General features: G+C 38.6%; 5 protein-coding genes across 10 annotated transcripts; 1 reads left to right on the plus strand and 4 right to left on the minus strand.

Annotated features, from left to right (window-relative positions):
- Nucleotides 1-154: 154 nt before the first annotated feature.
- pcnp (PEST proteolytic signal containing nuclear protein) lies at nt 155-2,963 on the plus strand. 5 transcript variants are annotated; one of them, XM_057330892.1, is made up of 5 exons: nt 155-260; nt 1,647-1,864; nt 1,999-2,073; nt 2,245-2,300; nt 2,488-2,963. In XM_057330892.1, exons 1-5 carry the CDS (start codon nt 218-220, stop codon nt 2,594-2,596), a joined length of 501 nt encoding a protein of 166 aa, XP_057186875.1. In that variant the 5' UTR covers nt 155-217; the 3' UTR covers nt 2,597-2,963. The 5 variants fall into 5 exon arrangements, with proteins under 5 accessions (XP_057186875.1, XP_057186879.1, XP_057186880.1 ...); XM_057330896.1 differs by having other exon boundaries at nt 187-260; nt 1,579-1,864; XM_057330897.1 differs by having other exon boundaries at nt 203-1,626; nt 1,699-1,864.
- A 177-nt stretch (nt 2,964-3,140) lies between these two features.
- Nucleotides 3,141-4,177, minus strand: LOC130552546 (interferon-induced GTP-binding protein MxB-like). Its single transcript, XM_057330891.1, has 3 exons — nt 4,062-4,177; nt 3,689-3,976; nt 3,141-3,608 (listed from the first exon to the last, which is right to left on the minus strand). Exons 1-3 carry the CDS (start codon nt 4,107-4,109, stop codon nt 3,384-3,386), a joined length of 561 nt encoding a protein of 186 aa, XP_057186874.1. The 5' UTR covers nt 4,110-4,177; the 3' UTR covers nt 3,141-3,383.
- On the minus strand, nt 3,859-6,460 carry LOC130552545 (interferon-induced GTP-binding protein MxA-like). Its single transcript, XM_057330889.1, has 8 exons — nt 6,130-6,460; nt 5,760-5,894; nt 5,535-5,689; nt 5,319-5,457; nt 5,035-5,233; nt 4,754-4,832; nt 4,543-4,665; nt 3,859-4,203 (listed from the first exon to the last, which is right to left on the minus strand). Exons 2-8 carry the CDS (start codon nt 5,860-5,862, stop codon nt 4,054-4,056), a joined length of 948 nt encoding a protein of 315 aa, XP_057186872.1. The 5' UTR covers nt 5,863-5,894; nt 6,130-6,460; the 3' UTR covers nt 3,859-4,053.
- A 1,427-nt stretch (nt 6,461-7,887) lies between these two features.
- LOC130552544 (interferon-induced GTP-binding protein MxB-like) lies at nt 7,888-12,495 on the minus strand. Of its 2 annotated transcripts, XM_057330888.1 has the most exons (13): nt 12,105-12,495; nt 11,838-12,033; nt 11,241-11,375; nt 11,019-11,173; nt 10,779-10,917; nt 10,495-10,693; nt 10,242-10,320; nt 10,028-10,150; nt 9,799-9,940; nt 9,252-9,410; nt 8,980-9,056; nt 8,457-8,744; nt 7,888-8,378 (listed from the first exon to the last, which is right to left on the minus strand). In XM_057330888.1, the coding sequence occupies exons 2-13, from the start codon at nt 12,031-12,033 to the stop codon at nt 8,154-8,156; spliced, it is 1,917 nt and encodes a 638-aa protein (XP_057186871.1). In that variant the 5' UTR covers nt 12,105-12,495; the 3' UTR covers nt 7,888-8,153. The 2 variants fall into 2 exon arrangements, with proteins under 2 accessions (XP_057186871.1, XP_057186870.1); XM_057330887.1 differs by having other exon boundaries at nt 11,838-12,495.
- A 174-nt stretch (nt 12,496-12,669) lies between these two features.
- LOC130553477 (interferon-induced GTP-binding protein MxB-like) lies at nt 12,670-17,830 on the minus strand. Its single transcript, XM_057332448.1, has 12 exons — nt 17,402-17,830; nt 16,584-16,718; nt 16,303-16,457; nt 15,992-16,130; nt 15,725-15,923; nt 15,437-15,515; nt 15,229-15,351; nt 14,757-14,898; nt 14,130-14,288; nt 13,907-13,983; nt 13,451-13,753; nt 12,670-13,363 (listed from the first exon to the last, which is right to left on the minus strand). Exons 1-12 carry the CDS (start codon nt 17,595-17,597, stop codon nt 13,139-13,141), a joined length of 1,932 nt encoding a protein of 643 aa, XP_057188431.1. The 5' UTR covers nt 17,598-17,830; the 3' UTR covers nt 12,670-13,138.
- Nucleotides 17,831-19,022: the final 1,192 nt, after the last annotated feature.

The following is a 19,022-nucleotide window of genomic DNA, read 5'->3' on the forward strand; positions in this document are numbered from 1 at the left end:
AATCCATTTGAAATTGATCGAGACTGAAACTTCATTATGCTTTTAATCCAGATATACCGTAACGTCCATGTTAACTTGCATGTGTTTTTATGGCACTTTTCCCTTCCCAATATGGCAATGGCGGCGCAACTGACGTCCGATTCAACGGCCAATGAGGAGGCCATAGGCAGAGGTATTTTGTCCTCTCCGGTATCCGTACGTCTTCAATGCAGACGCGATGGCGTACGTGAAGTGTCGCAGCGAAGGCCCTTCTAAAGGAGGTGAAATTCTCAATTCTGTTTTTAATAGACAGCTTTTGCGATATTAAGAATAGTTGTTAAGTGCACTTATTCGTTGTGTTGCAGGCATGAGTGAATGCAAAGTTGCAGAGCTGTACTTTTTATTATTTGGAGCTTCAAGCTATATAGGTTTAGCCAGCTAGCTACATTAGCTGTGTGTCGAGCTGAATTTTGAACTTTAAACAGACACACAGTATTTAACGCGAATATTTCATGTCAATTCAGTTAAGTGCAGACTATTGTTAGGTATTCTACAAATATAACATTTTCTGTCTTTTACATTGTTTTCGTACTTAAAGTGATACTTCACCCAAACATGAAAGATATTTGGAAGAATGCTTATAACCAGACAGATTTTGCCCCCAATTAACTACTATAGTAGTAGGGAAAAAATACTAATCTTTTTTTGTTCTGTTGAACACAAAAGAAGACATTTTGAAGAATGTGAGACAGCAAACAGTTCTGGGGCACTTTTGACTACCATTGTATTTGTTCCTACTATGGTAGTCAATGGGGGGCAACATCTGTCTGTTATAAGCATTCTTCCAAATATCTTTCTCTGTGTTCATCAGAACAAAGACATTTATACAGATTTGGAACAACTCGAAGGTGAGTAAATGATGACAGATTTATTGGGTGAAGTATTACTTTAAAAGTCTAGTGTTATATTGTTAGTACCACTAAACCCATAAACTGATACACTAAAACAAAAACAAGCTCAAAAAAGTGCCAGGTTTTTTGGACACCCACCATGGTTTGTATTGCCATGTAAATATATATGATAACATAAATTTTAACATGGTAGTCTCTGAGCTACTTTGGACATTTATTTAGGTGTATGGTAATAATTCAGCATACTATTGTATTATTATACCATTGTACCACTATAGTATTGACTTGTATCAGTAATGCATGTCCCAAATCAGCTCTTTAAGGAATAGTTCACCCAAAAATGAAAATTCTGTCATCATTCGTGTATGGTGTACTTTCCTCTACACTGGTAACTAACTAACATTGGCCCCCATTGACTTACATTGACATTTCTCAAGCATGAGGATTAATAAATGTTGACAGATTTTTTTAGTTTTTGGTCACCTTTAATGCATTGTATTTGTGCACAAAGTTACAATTATATTAGTTAGTAAACCTAGATGATTGTAGGCTAGACAATCAGACCCATGAAACTGGGCGTTAAAGTGGAGAAACATACACACTGTTATTTGCAAACCAGTTTGAATTGAGATTGTAGGCTCAACATCAGCTCTCTGAGCAGGTCCTCCTGGAATCCCTCATCTTTCAGGTAACTGTAGCTCACCTTTGGTCACCAAGGCAACAGTCGCTCACCTTGGTAAGTTGTCTCGCCTCCAGCAGGACCAGAAGAGAAGGGAAGCAGTGTGAAAACTAAGACTGTCTCTTCCAGCACGGCATCAGGGGACAATTTGAGAAAGCGCACTGCTTGTGATGTCGAACCAGAAGATGAGGCTAAAAGCAAGCCAGCTTCTTCTAAAATGTTTAAAGCCGGGTTCAGTATGACAGCCCAGGCTGCCAAGAAGCCTACCCCCATCTCTATCAAGCTTGGAGCGAATGTATGTATGCTGTATTTTTCTTTGTAAGATCATTTATTTGAGTAGTAATTGTACAGCTATTCTGAGAATTGTTGACATGGAGAATTTCAAATGTTTAAAAGTGTTGTTTGTTGTTGTTCTCTCTCTTATCCTAGAAACCTAAAGAACCCCCTCCAGCCGTACCTGCCAAGAAATCAGGACTCGCATCTGTATTCAATGAAGACGATGATGTATGTGCAGCTTTTTGTGAATATGAAATTGATGTAGTCTGTTTGTGAAGTTGTCTAATAATATATTCTGTGCATGCATTTTGTACAAAACAAATTTGTGTTTTTGCCATGTTGATAAAAACCATTACATAATAAAGCTTAGGAATCCTCAAAATATTTTTTATGTTTTAGAGTGAGCCTGAGGAAATGCCACCAGAGGCAAAGATGAGGATGAAAAATATTGGAAGGTTGGATTCTGCCTATTGTATTTTTCTGTTCCTATATCATTATTTTGATGTATTTGCAGCAATGCTCATTGTAAAAAAATGTGTTGTAATAAATTTGTGTTTATAGCTGTTGGTAATTAAAATACTTAATAGGAAAGAGTGTGCTACAGCATTAAATTAAAAAAGAGCATCCGTTCTTGTTTTTCAGGGAGACGCCCACATCAGCTGGACCCAATTCCTTCAACAAAGGAAAACAGGGATTCTCAGACCATCAGAAACTTTGGGAGAGGAAACTCAAATCTCAGTCAGATCAGTAGACTGGTTATAGTGGTTTCCCATTTGGCACAGAGATTATTTGTCCTTTTGTCTTTTTGTTTGATGAACACTGTACAAATGTATATATGTAATGAATGTTTATGCTTTTTATTGTAGCCACAGTTTTTAAACACTGTGGTTAAAAGGCCTTCTTGTGTGAAGTGGAATACAGAAGACGGAAAAATGAGCATAATCTATATTCACTGTTCCATACAAATTTGATGAAATTCTGCCTAATATGCAACACTGAACCTTGTTGTCATCCGGCTATAGTTTAGTTTGTCTTCAGAGAAGGAATGTAGTGGTGCAGTTATGACAAAGAGAAAAGTTAGCAAGTCATTAATAAATGAGTGGTGGCATCACTTTGAATCTGCAATTTTTTTAATTAGTTTTAGATTTGTCAAACAATCTTTTGCATAACCAGAAGAGAAGCTTTTGCAGCACACCTTAACCATTAAAGCGACATTTGTCGCTATTGGTCAATAGTGCATTCATGTTTCACAAAGATCTGAAAAGACTAGCCAACCAATAATCTTACTAAAATAATGAAAATTTGGAAAACGTTTATTGCATAATGCAGCTTTTGTACATCATGATTTTATCAATCAAATAAACAGGAAATTCTGGAACATGTAAACAATATTGCAATATAAGTGTTTAACAAACTAAATAAAACCGTTAACAAGGATTTAGGAACTGTGAACAGTATTTGCTACCCATGCTGCTCGGGGTTTCTTTAACACTGTTGTATTGAAATACTGCAGTATATGACTGTATGATAACCACATTCTAAAAGGCATTCAGGAGGTTGCGTGCTTTCAATAGCCGCTTCTTGCGGTTAAGTAACTGCTCACGCTTCTGGCCAATGTCGTGGTCTTCTTTAAGCAGGTCATCTACAGCATCCTTCTCCTGCAGCAACTGCAACATGTTTCTCTGCAGCTCCGCCGCAGCCTCTTGGAGAAGCTGGTAACGGATCACCATTGGGACCTGGTCAGCTAGACGCTTGCTTGCAATCTGGCATGACAGATAACACAGCTTCATAGCTTTCGGTTAAATCTGAGCTAAAGATGACTTGCCTAACAGAGCACACTTACTGAGTAATAGGACTCGACGTGGAGCTTCATCTCACGCAAGGTGGCGTGACTGCTTGAGCCAATTACTGGGTTTCCAAAATTAAACGAATATGGAATTTTAGGATTAAATTTAGGTTTACATGGTGAAGTTTCCTCTTCTTCCTCCTCCTCCAGTTTCTCTTTTGTCTGTTGGAGGCTTTGACTGTATGTGCCATCTTGACTGTAAACAATGAGCTCCATCTTGAACTGAGTCCTCAACATGGACGCGGCCAGCGATTCTTTCTCCTGCTTGATAGCTTCAATCTTAGTCTTGAAACATTATTAGTATTACCTGTGTTAATACTTTATATCTACATTTATTAACTGAATTAGCTGCTTAATATTATTTACTCACAGATCCTTCCCGAACGGTCCAAGAGGAACTTCCATCGTGCAAATTCATCCCTAAGCTCTTGGAAAATCATGAGGTCTGATTTACATTTAACCTCTTCACCAGTGGTCAGGTTAAACATATCCTGAGTGAAAGCTGTAACTTTCTGAATTCAATTATGAGATAGGAAAGATGTCATCATTTTTTTATAATCTTAAATACACAGACATTGATATGCATTGTTTTAGTTTTTTTGAGTTTAGAACGAGAAAGCTGTGTTTGCAGTCTAATTTGCATGTGCTCTGGTTAAGTCAATGAAGCACAGTGCGGCTCCTGGATCTAGACCTGAGATCTACCTGCCTGCAGAGTAAAGATCCAACCCCAATAAAACAAACCTGAAGCAGTTTAACACAATCTAAAAAACTAGAGGCAGGAATATAAAAAATGTACATATACACTGACCAGCCCTGGGCAAAAAAACGTTGTTGTTCGTGACAATACTTGCATCAATCAGAAAGCTAAATCGCTCCGAAGGTTCCGATGGTGGTCCAGTACCGTACACCTCCAGTTCCTTCTGTGTCTCAGCTACCTTTGTTTCTATTTGCTCCTCTAACCGAGGCATGGATTTCTACATAACAAATAATCCGCAGGACGGTTAGCTAGCGTTATAATGAGAATACAATTTTATCTGTTTTTTCTAAAACATTAGATCTCACCTGAATGTGATGAACCAACTCGATTGTTAGTTTCTCGGCCCACTTGGGAATAGTTGCAAAGCCTTCATTATACAGTGTGCTGTAAAAAAAGCACATTAAGTGACCAAAAAATTTGACAGAACAAAGCAAATTCAACAGTTTTGTGAACAAATGCTACACAGACTCCATTTTTAGTGCTTTTGCTCAAAATTACAGGAAACTTTGAGATATGTTTTGTATCTTCAAGGTGCAAATGTTTTGACTTCACTGCTATGCAATATGCTAAATGTCTTTTTACCCACTTGAAATGAGGATGGTCTTTAAAAAAGGCCTTCTCTGTTTCCGTGGCCTCATTGAGAGTGATGTGATCCATAATCTCTTTCTGTCCCCTGCACCTGACGATCATGTAGCCTTTAGTAAGATGAATGACCTCATTGTGTACCACGTCCACCACTGTCTGCTCAGTGCCTTTATCCACCAGGTCTGGCTTTGTTAGGATGCCTGTTGGTTGATTTACAATACAATCAGAATATACATGACAAGATCTGGTATTGCAAATCTAGAAAATGCAATGAGTACTGCGCACCTAAAGTCCTCTCGCCTTCTGGGTCCTCGTCCTGTGCCATCCGTAGCGCTTCTGTGGTCGCGATGTCGACGTTACACGGCACCACAACTAGGTTGATCGTTTCTTGCTTTGTAACAAACTTCTTGATCAATCTCTTGATCTGTAAAAATGGATGTGATTAATATCTCTAGCCATTAAGGTTATAATCAGACAAATTATTTTGAACAAAAAAATGACCTGTTCTCCAATATTCTCAGGTTGACCCTTGACTGCCACTCGTGCGATCCCGGGCAGATCAATGAGTGTGAGGTCAGGAACATTTGGAGAGGTGATCTGAAGACTGATGAGATCCGCACTAATTCCAAGGCCTCGTCCAGCTATTTCATCCTGGGCTAAAAACATTTACATGTAACAATTATACAATGCATTGCACTTTTTGAGACCTCAAGTCTAAACGCCCACCTTCACGGATCTTTTTCTCCACGTTCTCTGGGTCATGAAAGTCTTCGTTATGATCTTGGTAACTGATTTTTCCATGCCATCCTTCCTCCTTAGATCGTATCATCTTGAGTTCCAGAGGGCATCTTGTGACAATGCCTGTAATACAATAAAACAGAACTAAAAAAAACAGGCATGCATTTCTTTAATCAGGTATGCATGTCAAGTGCTTCCCTGTTGAAAAAAACAGCATATGCTGGGTTAGGAATGTTTGGATGCTGGTTTGACCAGCACATGACCAGCTTAAACCACCACAAACCAGCATATGCTGTTTTTTCAACATTTTGAGGTTCCCCTTTGAAGCATTACCATAGACCACAGTGACATCACTTACCACTGCCTCTGGGTAAAGCAACTCCTCATAACGCCTCCAGAACAGAGCTCTTCCTCGAGCTTTGGTCTCCTATGACGGCGATGGCAGGCAGCGCCAGGTCCTTCTCGACTCCCAATGATCGTAAATTGTCGATGGTGTCGATGCAAGGGCGAATTTTCTCCTCATAATGCTGACTGAACGCGTAACTCTTCTCCATCTTTAAACAACGACAAAACTACGAGATCAGGTTAGGGTAGACCGCAGTTATGTACCTGTGCGCGTGCAGGCTTTGTTTCCTGGAACGGCAAGTTTCGTTTCTTCCACAGCTTCACTGGGCGTTGCATTTGGTTTTGGTATGTGGTGAATATGACGAACATCTATAACATTAATTACTAGATTAACGTTACACATGGTACATCTACTCCGTCCCTTCCCCCACAATGGAAAAGCCGGTCACAATAATTTGTTTAATTGTACAGTACACATTTTAAGAGTCTCTTTCTCTCAATGCGTCTCTTTCAATATTTTGGCTCAGAAAAGTTGTATTAGTTGCATTATCTCTGCTTACGAATCGTTTTATTCAATACCCTTTTAAAGCCAAATAACTTTTTTATTCAATTCATTTTGTCAGATATATAAATGAATTTGATCCTTTTTAAGCATAACACCACATCTACAGTAAATCTTGCTAAAAGACAATGATGTGGCTTAACGAAACATTTGCTGGTTCTCACAGGTCTCTCAAACCTCAGTATAAGACACGTTTTTATCTTTGGGAAAAGGAGAATCCTTACACCTTCACAATTCTGCTTCTATACATCCACATGGGTCATCAATTTCTCCGTCATAGCAAGATCTTTACCATTTCAGTCACCCTGGCTTTAGTTAGTGTAGGAGCCATTTAAGCAATTTCAGTTTTCTCCAGGGGTAAGTGGAGTTAGGGTACAATCACACAGAACGCGCTTTTCATGTTCGAAAACGCGAGGCGCGCCGCGCTGCTCTTTTGGTGACTCCTTGAAAAGAGCAGCGCGCAGCGTTGTTTTTGTATGTTGCTAGGTAACCCGAAACAGACTCAACAAGTTTCTCCTCCATGTCTCCAGGCGTTCCAAGCATTGCGACAAGGGAAGCCCTGCCTCTCCACTCATCCGATTGGACAATGGAAAAAAGCGCACATGACGTCAAGCGCTTTTCTGCTCAGAGTTGAGTTTTTTTCGAACTTATGGCGCTCAGAGCGCTCCGCCTAAAACGCGAGGCGCAGCAGGCGGCAGAAACGCGAGGCGCCCGGCGCGCGTAAGCAGCGCGCAAAACGCTCCCTGCCAACTGAAAACAATTCAAAAGAGGCGCGTCTCACAGCAAACGACGCGTTCTGTCTGATCAGACCCTTACACTTCTATATCAGAGCACCTAGTAAATTAGAGAGTGTGTGTGTGGTGGCAGGAGAGCAAGTAGTCTTTTGCAATAGCTTTGTGTCAAAGGGATCTGTGCTGAAATTAGTCTACTGGAGAACTGTGCATTATGGACAATGTATTTATGCCGTCTGTAAAGTATGAACAACATCTATGTTATTAATGAAAGGAGAGCTCACGGGTAGCGAACTGTGTATTGTTGCAGCACAATGAAGACACTTTAAGCAGTTTAACATCAGTGTGCATGGATTTACTATTACAAGCGTCAATTACTTGCTCACTTCACCCACCATCTGCAGCTTGTAAAAAAGGCCGCAATAGTGCATCCAGTTAAAAAGACGTCCAACTAACCATTAGAGCCTACTAAAAGATGGACATTTAGAAAACCTTTATTCCTTACTTAGCAGTTCTAGGAATGGATAATAAACAAAACTTTCTGGAACATCTAAATAGCATTACAATGTATGTTTTAACAAACAAATATCTAGGTTATCAAACACTTAAAGTTTCAATAACTATGAAAAATGTCCAAGTAATCAGAAACCTGACAAGTTACAATATACTACTACGTGTTAAACTGTCAGGAGGTTTGTCCAACACCGTTGTGATGTATTGAAATATTACTTTATTAACCGCATTCTAAAAGGCAATCAGGAGGTTGCGTGCGCTCAGTAGACGTTTCTGGCGGCTAAGTAACTGCTCACGCTTCTGACCGATGTCGTGGTCTTCTTTAAGCAGATCATCTACAGCGTCTTTCTGCTGCAGCAACTGCAACATGTTTCTCTGCAGCTCGGCTGCAGCCTCTTGGAGAAGCTGGTAGCGGATCAGCATTGGAATCTGGTCAGCTAGACGCTTGCTTGCGATCTGGCGAGACAGATAATACAGCTTCATAACAATACAGTTAAATCTGAATTACAGACTTGAACAGGAGCGCACACTTACCGAGTAATAGGACTCGATGTGGAGCTTCATCTCACGCAAGGTGGCATGACTGCTTGAGCCAATTACTGGGTTTCCAAAATTAAACGAATATGGAATTTTAGGATTAAATTTAGGTTTACATGGTGAAGTTTCCCCTTCTTCCTCCTCCTCCAGTTTCTCTTTTGTCTGTTGGAGGCTTTGACTGTATGTGCCATCTTGACTGTAAACAATGAGCTCCATCTTGAATTGAGTTCTCAACATGGACTCGGCCAGTAATTCTTTTTCCTGCTTGATAGCTTCAATCTTTGTCTTGGAACACACAAAAGCTTTGGGTTAAAAACATAAATATAAGACTTTAGTTATATAATAATGGACAGTTGTATTATGTCAAAAGCATCAATAAACGTTTCTCATTTACACACAAATGTAATTGGGGTTTTTGTTTTAAAGGGGTCATATGACACGGCTGATGTAATGCAATGTGCCCCGCCATATTTTAACTCATGTCATCTGTAATCTTTGGCATTAACACATTAAAACTTACCTTTGCTATTTTAAGAAGATTAGGGAATCCGATGAAGCTGTATTGGGCCAGTTGGATATAACTCTTTCTTACCACATCTACGTGAATACAAGCACAATCTTGACTGGTAAATCCAGTTGTATTAGGTTCCCAAAAAACTTGCATTGGCATGTATCAAACAGCCAATTATAACCAATACTACAGTATTACAGAGACAATACCACAAATCCTGGTAGTGAACACTAAGAAAAAGATCATTAAAATCACACATACAAGAAATATACAAAACAGACCTGAGGTGGTCTTGAGTGTCTTTAATGCAGGTTCCTCTAATGTCTTGATCTGTTCTCTGACCAGCTTCTCAAAGGTCTTGTAATTGATGAAGCCTGGAAGCTCTCTCCCTCGATACTTGGCTTCAAAGTTATCAACTTCTTTCTCAATCTTCTTGTTGACTGCAAAGGAATTTAAAATATTTCTGAGAAATACATTCAATACAATGATGAGATATATTATAATTATATGGACAAAAGTATTGGGACACCACCACTAATTTACACATTTGACTACTTTAGTCATTTCCTTGAGTACAGATCTTAATGTACAGCCTATAATGATAATCCAGGGAATTGTGTGCTTCTAATTTTATTGCAACAGTTTGGGCACTGCCCTTTTCTAATCCAGCATGACAATGTCCCTGTGCACAAAGAAATGAAATGAAGCACCCAAGACTATCATTATATGCTGTAGCATTAAGATTTATGCTCACTGAAATGACTAAAGATGTCTTGCTTTTAAAGAAAAGGCACAGCACCTTATAACAATAACGTTTTATTTACTCACATTTATCGCCTGAACGGTCCAAGAAGTATTTCCATTGTGCAAATTCATCCCTTAGCTTTTGGAAAATCATGAGGTCTGAATTACATTTAACCTCTTCCCCGGTGGTCAGGTTAAACGTATCCTGAATGAAAGCTGTCACTTTCTGAATTCAGTGATGAGATGGGGAAAATAAAATTGATTATGTCTTAACATTTTTTTTAACATACATAATGTTAATGATGATACTTACATCAATCATAAAGCTAAGTCGTTCTGAAGGGTCTGATGGTGGTCCGGTGCCATATGCCTCCAGTTCCTTCTGTGTCTGAGCTAGCTTTGTCTCGATTTGTTCTTCTAACCGTGGCATGGATTTCTACATAAAAAATTAACCACAGGAGAATGAGCCGTGGTTATTATGAGACATAAAAATCATGTCTGTGTGTTTTTGTTAGAAATGATTTCACCTGAATGTGATGAACTAACTCATTTGTTAGTTTCTCAGCCAACTTGGGAATAGTTGCAAAGCCTTCATTATACAGTGTGCTGTAAAAAAAAGCACATCAAGTTACCAATAATTGTACAAATAGGAGCAAAAGTAATGCAAAACAAAGAAAAGTGCTTTTGCTCACAATTTAAACATTACAGGACACTTTAAGATCCGTTTTGTTATTTAAAGTGGCATGCTGCTATGCTACGTCAAATATTTTTTTTAACCACCTGAAATGTGGATGGTCCTTAAAGAAGGCTTTTTCGGTCACTGTGGCCTCATTGAGGGTGACGTGATCCATAATCTCTTTCTGTCCCCTGCACCTGACGATCATGTAGCCTTTAGTAAGATGAATGACCTCATTGTGTACCACGTCCACCACTGTCTGCTCAGTGCCTTTATCCACCAGGTCTGGCTTTGTTAGGATGCCTGTTGGTTGACATGCAATACAATCAGAATACACATGACAAGATCTGGTATTGCAAATCTAGAAAATGCAATGAGTACTGCGCACCTAAAGTCCTCTCGCCTTCTGGGTCCTCGTCCTGTGCCATCCGTAGCGCTTCTGTGGTCGCGATGTCGACGTTACACGGCACCACAACTAGATTGATTGTTTCTTGCTTTGTAACAAACTTCTTGATCAATCTCTTGATCTGTAAAAATGGTGTGATTAATATCTCCAGCCAATAAGGTTGTAATCAGATAGATAAGAAAATGAACCAGTGGCAGAAGTGCCCGTTGAACATAAAATGACCTGCTCTCCAATATTCTCAGGTTGACCCTTGACTGCCACTCGTGCGATACCGGGCAGATCAATGAGTGTGAGGTCAGGAACATTTGGAGAGGTGATCTGAAGACTGATGAGATCCGCACTAATTCCAAGCCCAGTTCCCGCAATCGCATCCTGGGCTACAATTACAATGATCTGTCAATGTACTGAGACGTTTAAAAAAAATTAAAAAGGAGGGAACGTCACCGTCACGAATCTCATTCTCCACATCCGCTGGGTCATCGATGTCTCCTTCATAGTCTTGGTAGCAGAGTTTTGCATGCCATCCTTCATCTTTGGATCTGACCATCTTCAGCTCAAGAGGACATCTTGTGACAATGCCTGTCCCAAACATGAAAGAGACTCAATCAACAGCTATACACAGCATGCAACATGCCCTTCATTGTACACCCGTTTAATTTTTAACAAACTTATCAACTAGAAAAGTAACCAAGCAAACCAATAATATATATCATGTCTTTAAAATGTTTAGACATTTGGATTTTCTTTAAAGCATGCTTTGGTTTGATTACACACACAAAAATAAATATACTTCATGTGAATTTTATTAGGTATACTTAATGTAGTAAGTAGGTCTACTAGTATTCGTGTACTTGTGTAAGTGTACTATTTCAGACCACTTGGGAGTCGGGACTAAATTGACCCACTTTTTAAAAGGTGTAGTTATAAAGAGAAGTATATTTCTTGAAGTATACGATTCTTTAAACTTATTTTTAGTTCAAAAGTAACCAGCACACTTAATCTTTTTGGTAAAGGCATCGATGATAAGGCAACATTACTCACCACTGCCTCTGGGTAAAGCTACCCCTGATAACGCCTCCAGAACAGAGCTTTTCCCCGAGCTTTGGTCTCCTATGACGGCGATGGCAGGCAGCGCCAGGTCCTTCTCGACTCCCAATGACCGTAAGTTGTCAATAATATCGATGCAAGGACGAATTTTTTCCTCATAATGCTGACTGAGTGTGTAACTCTTCTCCATCTTTAAACAACGACGAAATGTCCAAATAACCACAATGTCTCAATCAATCACGCAATTATCGCGTAACTCACCTGATCGTACTGATGCTGTCAAGCGTAATGGTCGAGCGTAAGTTTCATTTCCTGGAACGACGGTAATGCACTGTTCACGGTTTCTAAAACCACACTGCAATATTTAAGATAATACAAAATGTAATCATTTATTTCCTATATTTGATCGCAATTACATTATAAATCAGGAGCGAAATGTTTTGTTTGTTTGCCTGTTTTTCCTGTAAATAGTTTTTGTAGTTTACGAAGGCGCAGAGGTTAGAAAAAAGTATCCCCTTTGAACAAGAAGAAATCTTTGCGAAAAGCATGAGATATTTCAAAATAAAAACGACCTTCAGGTGTTTTGTCCCAGTCTTTTCACCAATGTTTTTGCCTTAATCATGCTTTAGTGTTCCTCATAGCGTCCGCAACGCAAACAGCGTCCAGAGCGCGTGCTCCTTATATTGTGTTTTTGCAAAAACTCAATTCAGACACAGATATATCAATTTAATATTTCTATAGTCCTTAAAAAGTAACTAGTGTATAACTGCATTTTAGCATTTATAAAGTTGTAATTTATATGACAACAGAAATTAAAAGGCACATGGATATAACTCTGTATTTTTTATTAAGCATATCTATAACAAGTGTGCTCCAAAAACATCCACAAACTCACATTTAGAGGATTTAAAATGCACAGCTTCTCACTTCTGCTCATTTTTATGACATTATATTCCAAAGTGGACTGAATGTTTTTAAGTCTACTCAAGTAAGTTACATTTTCAAGTATCTGTACTTTACTTTGAAATAAATCTACTTGACTACACCCTAAAGCATAATATTATAAATCACTACATTTCATTTCATTTAACCTTTAAGTCTTAGTTTAACTCAAGTAAAAGGTTTGAAAAAGTTTAAAGTAATTTTTATGTAGGCCTAGTATTCAAGGTAAAAAAATTATATTGTAAATGGGGGAAGGAGACACCATACTAACTTCTTGGTGGATCTTTAACTCACAAGCTATAGTGCTATTGTGTTATATTGAACATATTGCCATCAAAAATATGAACTGAATTCTAAAAGCCAATGAGGAGGTTGCGTGCTTTTAGTAGACGTTTCTGGCGACTAATTATGGTTTCCCGCTTCTGACCGATGTCGTGGTCTTCTTTAAGCAGGTCATCAACAGCATCCTTCTCCTGCAGCAACTGCAACATGTTTCTCTGCAGCTCGGCCGCAGCCTCTTGGAGAAGCTGGTAACGGATCACCATTGGGATCTGGTCAGCTAGACGGTTGCTCGCAATCTGATGAGGCAGATAACACAGCGTCAGCTAAAAACAGCAATTAAATCTGAGCTTCAGATAACAGAAACCCCATGTAAGCACACTTACAGAGTAGTAGGACTTGATGTGGAGCTTCATCTCATGTAAGGTGGCGTGATTGTCTGTTCTAACTATTGGTATTCCGAAACCCGATCCAAAAGTTGAGGAAGCTGAAACTTGAGCAGTTGTAACTGAAAATGGTTGTTGAAGTTGTGCAGTTTGCTCTTCCTGCTTCACTTTCTCTTTTGTCTGTTGGAGGCTTTGACTATATGTGCCATCTTGACTGTAAACAATGAGTTCCATCTTGAACTGAGTCCTCAACATGGACTCGGCCAGCGAGTCTTTCTCCCGCTTGATGGCTTCAATGTTAGTCTTAAAACACACAAAAGATTTGTTATGAGACTAAAGTGATAAAATAATGGACATCTGTAAATCTAGTTTTGCTCAAAGTCACCGCTAAAAATGTAATTGAAATGCAGCCTCATGGTATATAAATGACTGCTTTTGTGTATCGCCATAACCTACCTTTGCTATTTTAAGAAGATTAGGGAATCCAATGAAGCTTTTTTGGGCCAGTTGGATAAATCTCTTTCTACCCATATCTATGTGAATACAAACACAATCTTAAGATTCATTTGTAACCTCTCCCATATAAGGTTAATTATCTGGTAAATTTAGTTTTGCTGAAAGGTACCAGGATAACTTGCATTGTAGGCTACTAAATGGCCAACAAGTATACAACACTGACCTGAGATGGCCTTAAGTGTTCTTAATGCAGGTTCCTCTAATGTCTTGATCTGTTCTCTGACCAGCTTCTCAAAGGTCTTGTAATTGATGAAGCCTGGAAGCTCTCTCCCTCGATACTTGGCTTCGAAGTTATCAACTTCTCTCTCAATCTTCTTGTTGACTGCAAAGGAATGTTGAATATTTGCAGAGAAATAAATTACAATACACACATCTCAATTATGATTTTCAGGTTGGTTAAATGTGTTGTTTATTCAAATTCTGATTAATTACTGAATATCTTTTTCATGATTTTTTGTATCATCCAAAGTAATATACCAAACTGTGACTCTATGAGCGTTCAAATCTTATTAGAGTACATAACATAAACTATAACTAGACACCTGCTAACTATAGGCTATTACTCTTAACACTTACTTGGCATTGTCATTTGTTGTCAAAAGGAACAGTAGCAAGATCAATTTATTTTATTTTAACTTGACAATTTAACTCTGAATAACAAGAGTCGGGATAAAGAGAAAGTTTCAAGCAGGTCACACTTTTTGAGGTGGACTGTATAATTTTGGTAACACTTTATGCTGTGTTAATACTTTATCTTTATTTATTAACACAGCATTAAAAGAAGACTCACAGTTATCTCCTGAATTGTCCAAGAAGAACTTCCATTGTGCAAATTCCTCCCGAAGCTCTTGGAAAATCATGAGGTCTGAATTACATTTAACCTCTTCCCCGGTGGTCAGGTTAAACGTATCCTGAGTGAAAGCTGTCACTTTCTGAATTCAGTGATGAGATGAGTAAAACACATTAGACTGATTTAAACGATTCTTTAATATATACAGACACTAATACTGTGTACTTTGCTATAGTTTCTCAGTGAGTTTAGAATGAGAAAGCTGAGTTTACAATCTTGTTTGCTTGTGTTTTAAGTCGAAGTTGCTCCTGGATCTGGACCTGACATAAAACTTCCTAAAGAGTACATGTCTAACTACACAGTCTTCAAAATGATTGCCTGACATTTGAAAAAATATGGTTCCCGAAGGTGGATCTCTGTGAGCAAGACTGACCGGCCCTGGGCAAACTAACATGTTCATGACAATACTCACATCAATGAGAAAGCTGAGTCGTTCTAAAGGGTCTGATGGTGGTCCGGTGCCGTACGCCTCCAGTTCCTTCTGTGTCTGAGCTAGCTTAGCCTCGATTTGTTCTTCTAACCGTGGCATGGATTTCTACATAAAAAAATTAACCACCGGAGAATGAGCCGTGTTTAATCTGAGACTCAAAATCTATCTGTTTTGCTAAAAATTATTTCACCTCTATATGATGAACTAACTCAATTGTTAGTTTCTCGGCCAACTTGGGAATAGTTGCAAAGCCTTCATTATACAGTGTGCTGTAAAACACACACACACACATTGAGTGATCTGTAATTGGATGTTTTGCACAATAAGGCTTTACAGGAATAGTACGTCTGATAACATTACCATACCATGCAAACTGCTTTGGGTTCTAAATTTGCATGTCTGTACAAAAACAGGTTTTCCAAAGTGCAAATGTTTTGACATCACTGTTCTGGAATATATAGCAAATGTTTTTACCCACTTGAAATGAGGATGGTCTTTAAAAAAGGCCTTCTCTGTGTCTGTTGCCTCATTGAGAGTGACATGATCCATAATCTCTTTCTGTCCCCTGCACCTGACGATCATGTAGCCTTTAGTAAGATGAATGACCTCATTGTGTACCACGTCCACCACTGTCTGCTCAGTGCCTTTATCCACCAGGTCTGGCTTTGTTAGGATGCCTGTTGGTTGACATCAATCAGAATACACATGACAAGATCTGGTTCAATCTATTATATGCATTACGCACCTAAAGTCCTCCCGCCTTCAGGGTCCTCGTTCTGTGCCATCTGTAACGCTTCTGTTGTAGCGATGTCGACGTTACATGGCACCACAACAAGGTTGATTGTTTCTTGCTTTGTAACAAAACTCTTGATCAGTCTTTTGATCTGTAATACATTGATAATTAAGGTAGTTAACCCGTGGCATACAGTAAGCCACTAAAAGTGCTTACTGCACTAGTCTGCATAAAAAGTATGGTAAATATATAACATATATAACACAACAGACAGGTCTTTAATTAAGTCTTTAATTAAACTAGCATGAGATAGTTTAATCTACCTGCTCTCCAATATTCTCAGGTTGACCCTTGACTGCCACTCGTGCGATCCCGGGCAGGTCAATGAGTGTGAGGTCAGGAACATTTGGAGAGGTGATCTGAAGACTGATGAGATCCGCACTAATACTAACCCCTGGGCCAGCTATCTTATCCTGGGCTACAAACAAATGCAAGATTGTATATTTTATATATCAATATTATAATTTTATACTTGTAAGATTTACATGGAATCTTTTCTGTTAGTGCACTGCATGCTTTTAAAACACTGAGACGAAACATCCACCTTCACGGATCTTTTTCTCCACATCCTCTGGGTCATCAATATCTTCACTATAATCTTGATAACTGATCTGTCCATGCCATCCTTTCTCCTTCGTCCTTATCATCTTGAGCTCAAGTGGGCATCTTGTGACAATGCCTGAACCAAACAGCATTTGAAGAAAACATGCCATTGCAGTTAAAAGGGCTATGGTAATAATGTGCAGTAGTTATGGCCTACTTCAATAAATATCTAAAATATCCAAAAACTTGACATAGCTATATATTATATATTTTATAAAACAAAATATGTTTTTAGTTAAGGTTTTAGGTTGTTTTAAAGAATGCCATAATGCACAGTATTACCTTAGCCCTTACAAAAAACAACAACTGGGCTGAAAACAAATATATATGCTAAATTAGTAAATGTAAATATAAAAAAAATTATGTAATATAAAATATTATACGTTAAATTGCCTAATACATTTCCATATATTGGAACCAATATAGCTTCTGTTTTTCAATGTTAGCATCAATTCTTTAGTATTCAGGTCAAGGTCAAGGTTTATTTATATAGCACCTTAAAACAACACAAGTTTTGACCAAAGTGCTTCACAAGCAGTAGCAAAAACATACATAATAAAAACAAATCACACCAAGTATTATTATCTCATAGCAAATATATGTAAATTATAAATAAATATCAATAAATTGTCATATAAAAATATAAAAAGGTAGAATTCTATTTATTTATATATTATTTTATTTGAAGTGGTTTAAATACTGACAGTAAATATATAGAAAGACATCTTTTTTTTTGCGCAACGGACAATATGTGCTCACCACTGCCTCTGGGTAAAGCTACCCCTGATAACGCCTCCAGAACAGAGCTTTTCCCCGAGCTTTGGTCTCCTATGACGGCGATGGCAGGTAGCGCCAGGTCCTTCTCGACTCCCAATGATCGTAAGTTGTCAATAATATCGATGCAAGGACGAATTTTTTCCTCATAATGCTGACTGAACGTGTAACTTTTCTCCATCCTTAAACAACGACAAAAAAGCAAGGTAACAAGCAGTTAGATCGGAGGGATGACGAGGCTGAATCCAGCTTCTTATTCGCAGCTTCGTATTGACGCTATCCGCTCCACCTTAAAAGACGCGACTCTTTAATTTTCCGGTTTCTTGTTCACGCTCAGTTTAGGGACCGTCTAGATTTTCTCTTATTCGCTTTTTTTGCTTTTGTGTCTAAAAAAGAGCAATGAACAGTTTCTAAATATTGATAACACTGTGTGTGTGTGTGTGTGCGTGTTTGCCTTTGTGTCTAAAAAAGAGCAATGAACAGTTTCTAAATATTAATAACACTGTCTGTGTGTGTGTGTGTGTGCGTGCGTGCGTGCGTGCCTCGATTTTCTCTTTTTAGCTTTTTTTGCTTTTGTGTCTAGAAAAGAGCAATGAACAGTTTCTAAATATTAATAACACTGTGCGTGCGTGCGTGGAGAGAGGTTGCTCTGCTGGCTGTCTGGTGCAGGCATAACAAGCCTGAGCTGAATGCCCTTTGAGATGATAGTGGACTTCATGAGGAACCCTCATCACTCCCTCCCCTTACTATTCTCAATATCACTTTGGCTGAACAGATTAAATTATGTTTATGTTTGTAAAATGCACAGTATGAACCGTTTAATATGCAGTATTAACTGCAGTAATTAACTTATCCTCTTACATCTTATGTATTTATATGCTATGCATTTATGTTTTTTTCCTATTGTTTTTTGTTTGTCCATGTGTACAGTTGGCAAATAAAGCTCGTTGTGATTCTGGTTTATAGTTATTATAGTTATACAAAGACAAAACGATATGACAACAGTTCAATTTACCATTCAATATACTAGTTATTGATTACATATGGTGATCTTGGCTAATTACATGCACTAATTACTTTACATTAAAATACAGGTTGACTTTTCTACTCCAGCATTTTTAAGTTATGGATCCATGATGTTGGCATGTGTCAATACTGTTCAGTGAGACATTGCACTTATGGCCCATTTTGAGGGGCTTTATCTCAGTTGTCTTTGAGGGTGCTTTAAAAATGTCAAAGGTAGGTTATACCCAGTGTCCTTGGCTACCACCATGCAGAAAAGCAAACAGTTTTACTGTCGTGATTCTGCCTCGTCGTGTCATGTCTTTCTTGATCTTGTGGTAGAATCACGGCAGGATCCCTTGTTATGTGTGGAGAGAGTCATTTTGACCCTTTCGGCCTTCGATACTCTCTCCGGTCCTTGTCTGTGTTCCCGCCCTTTTGTATCTCGTTATTGGTTGTTTATTAGTTCATGCCCCACACCTGTTCCCCTTTGATTTGTCCCTCTATTTAATGCCCCTGTGTTCTCTGTCTGTTGTCGGATCATTGTACTGTTATGTTGCACTGTGTCGTGTGGGTGAGTTCTTGTCTTGTCAGGTAGTCTAGT

Source organism: Triplophysa rosa, linkage group LG4 (genome assembly GCF_024868665.1).
Source record: "Triplophysa rosa linkage group LG4, Trosa_1v2, whole genome shotgun sequence".
NCBI classification, from domain to species: Eukaryota; Metazoa; Chordata; class Actinopteri; order Cypriniformes; family Nemacheilidae; genus Triplophysa; species Triplophysa rosa.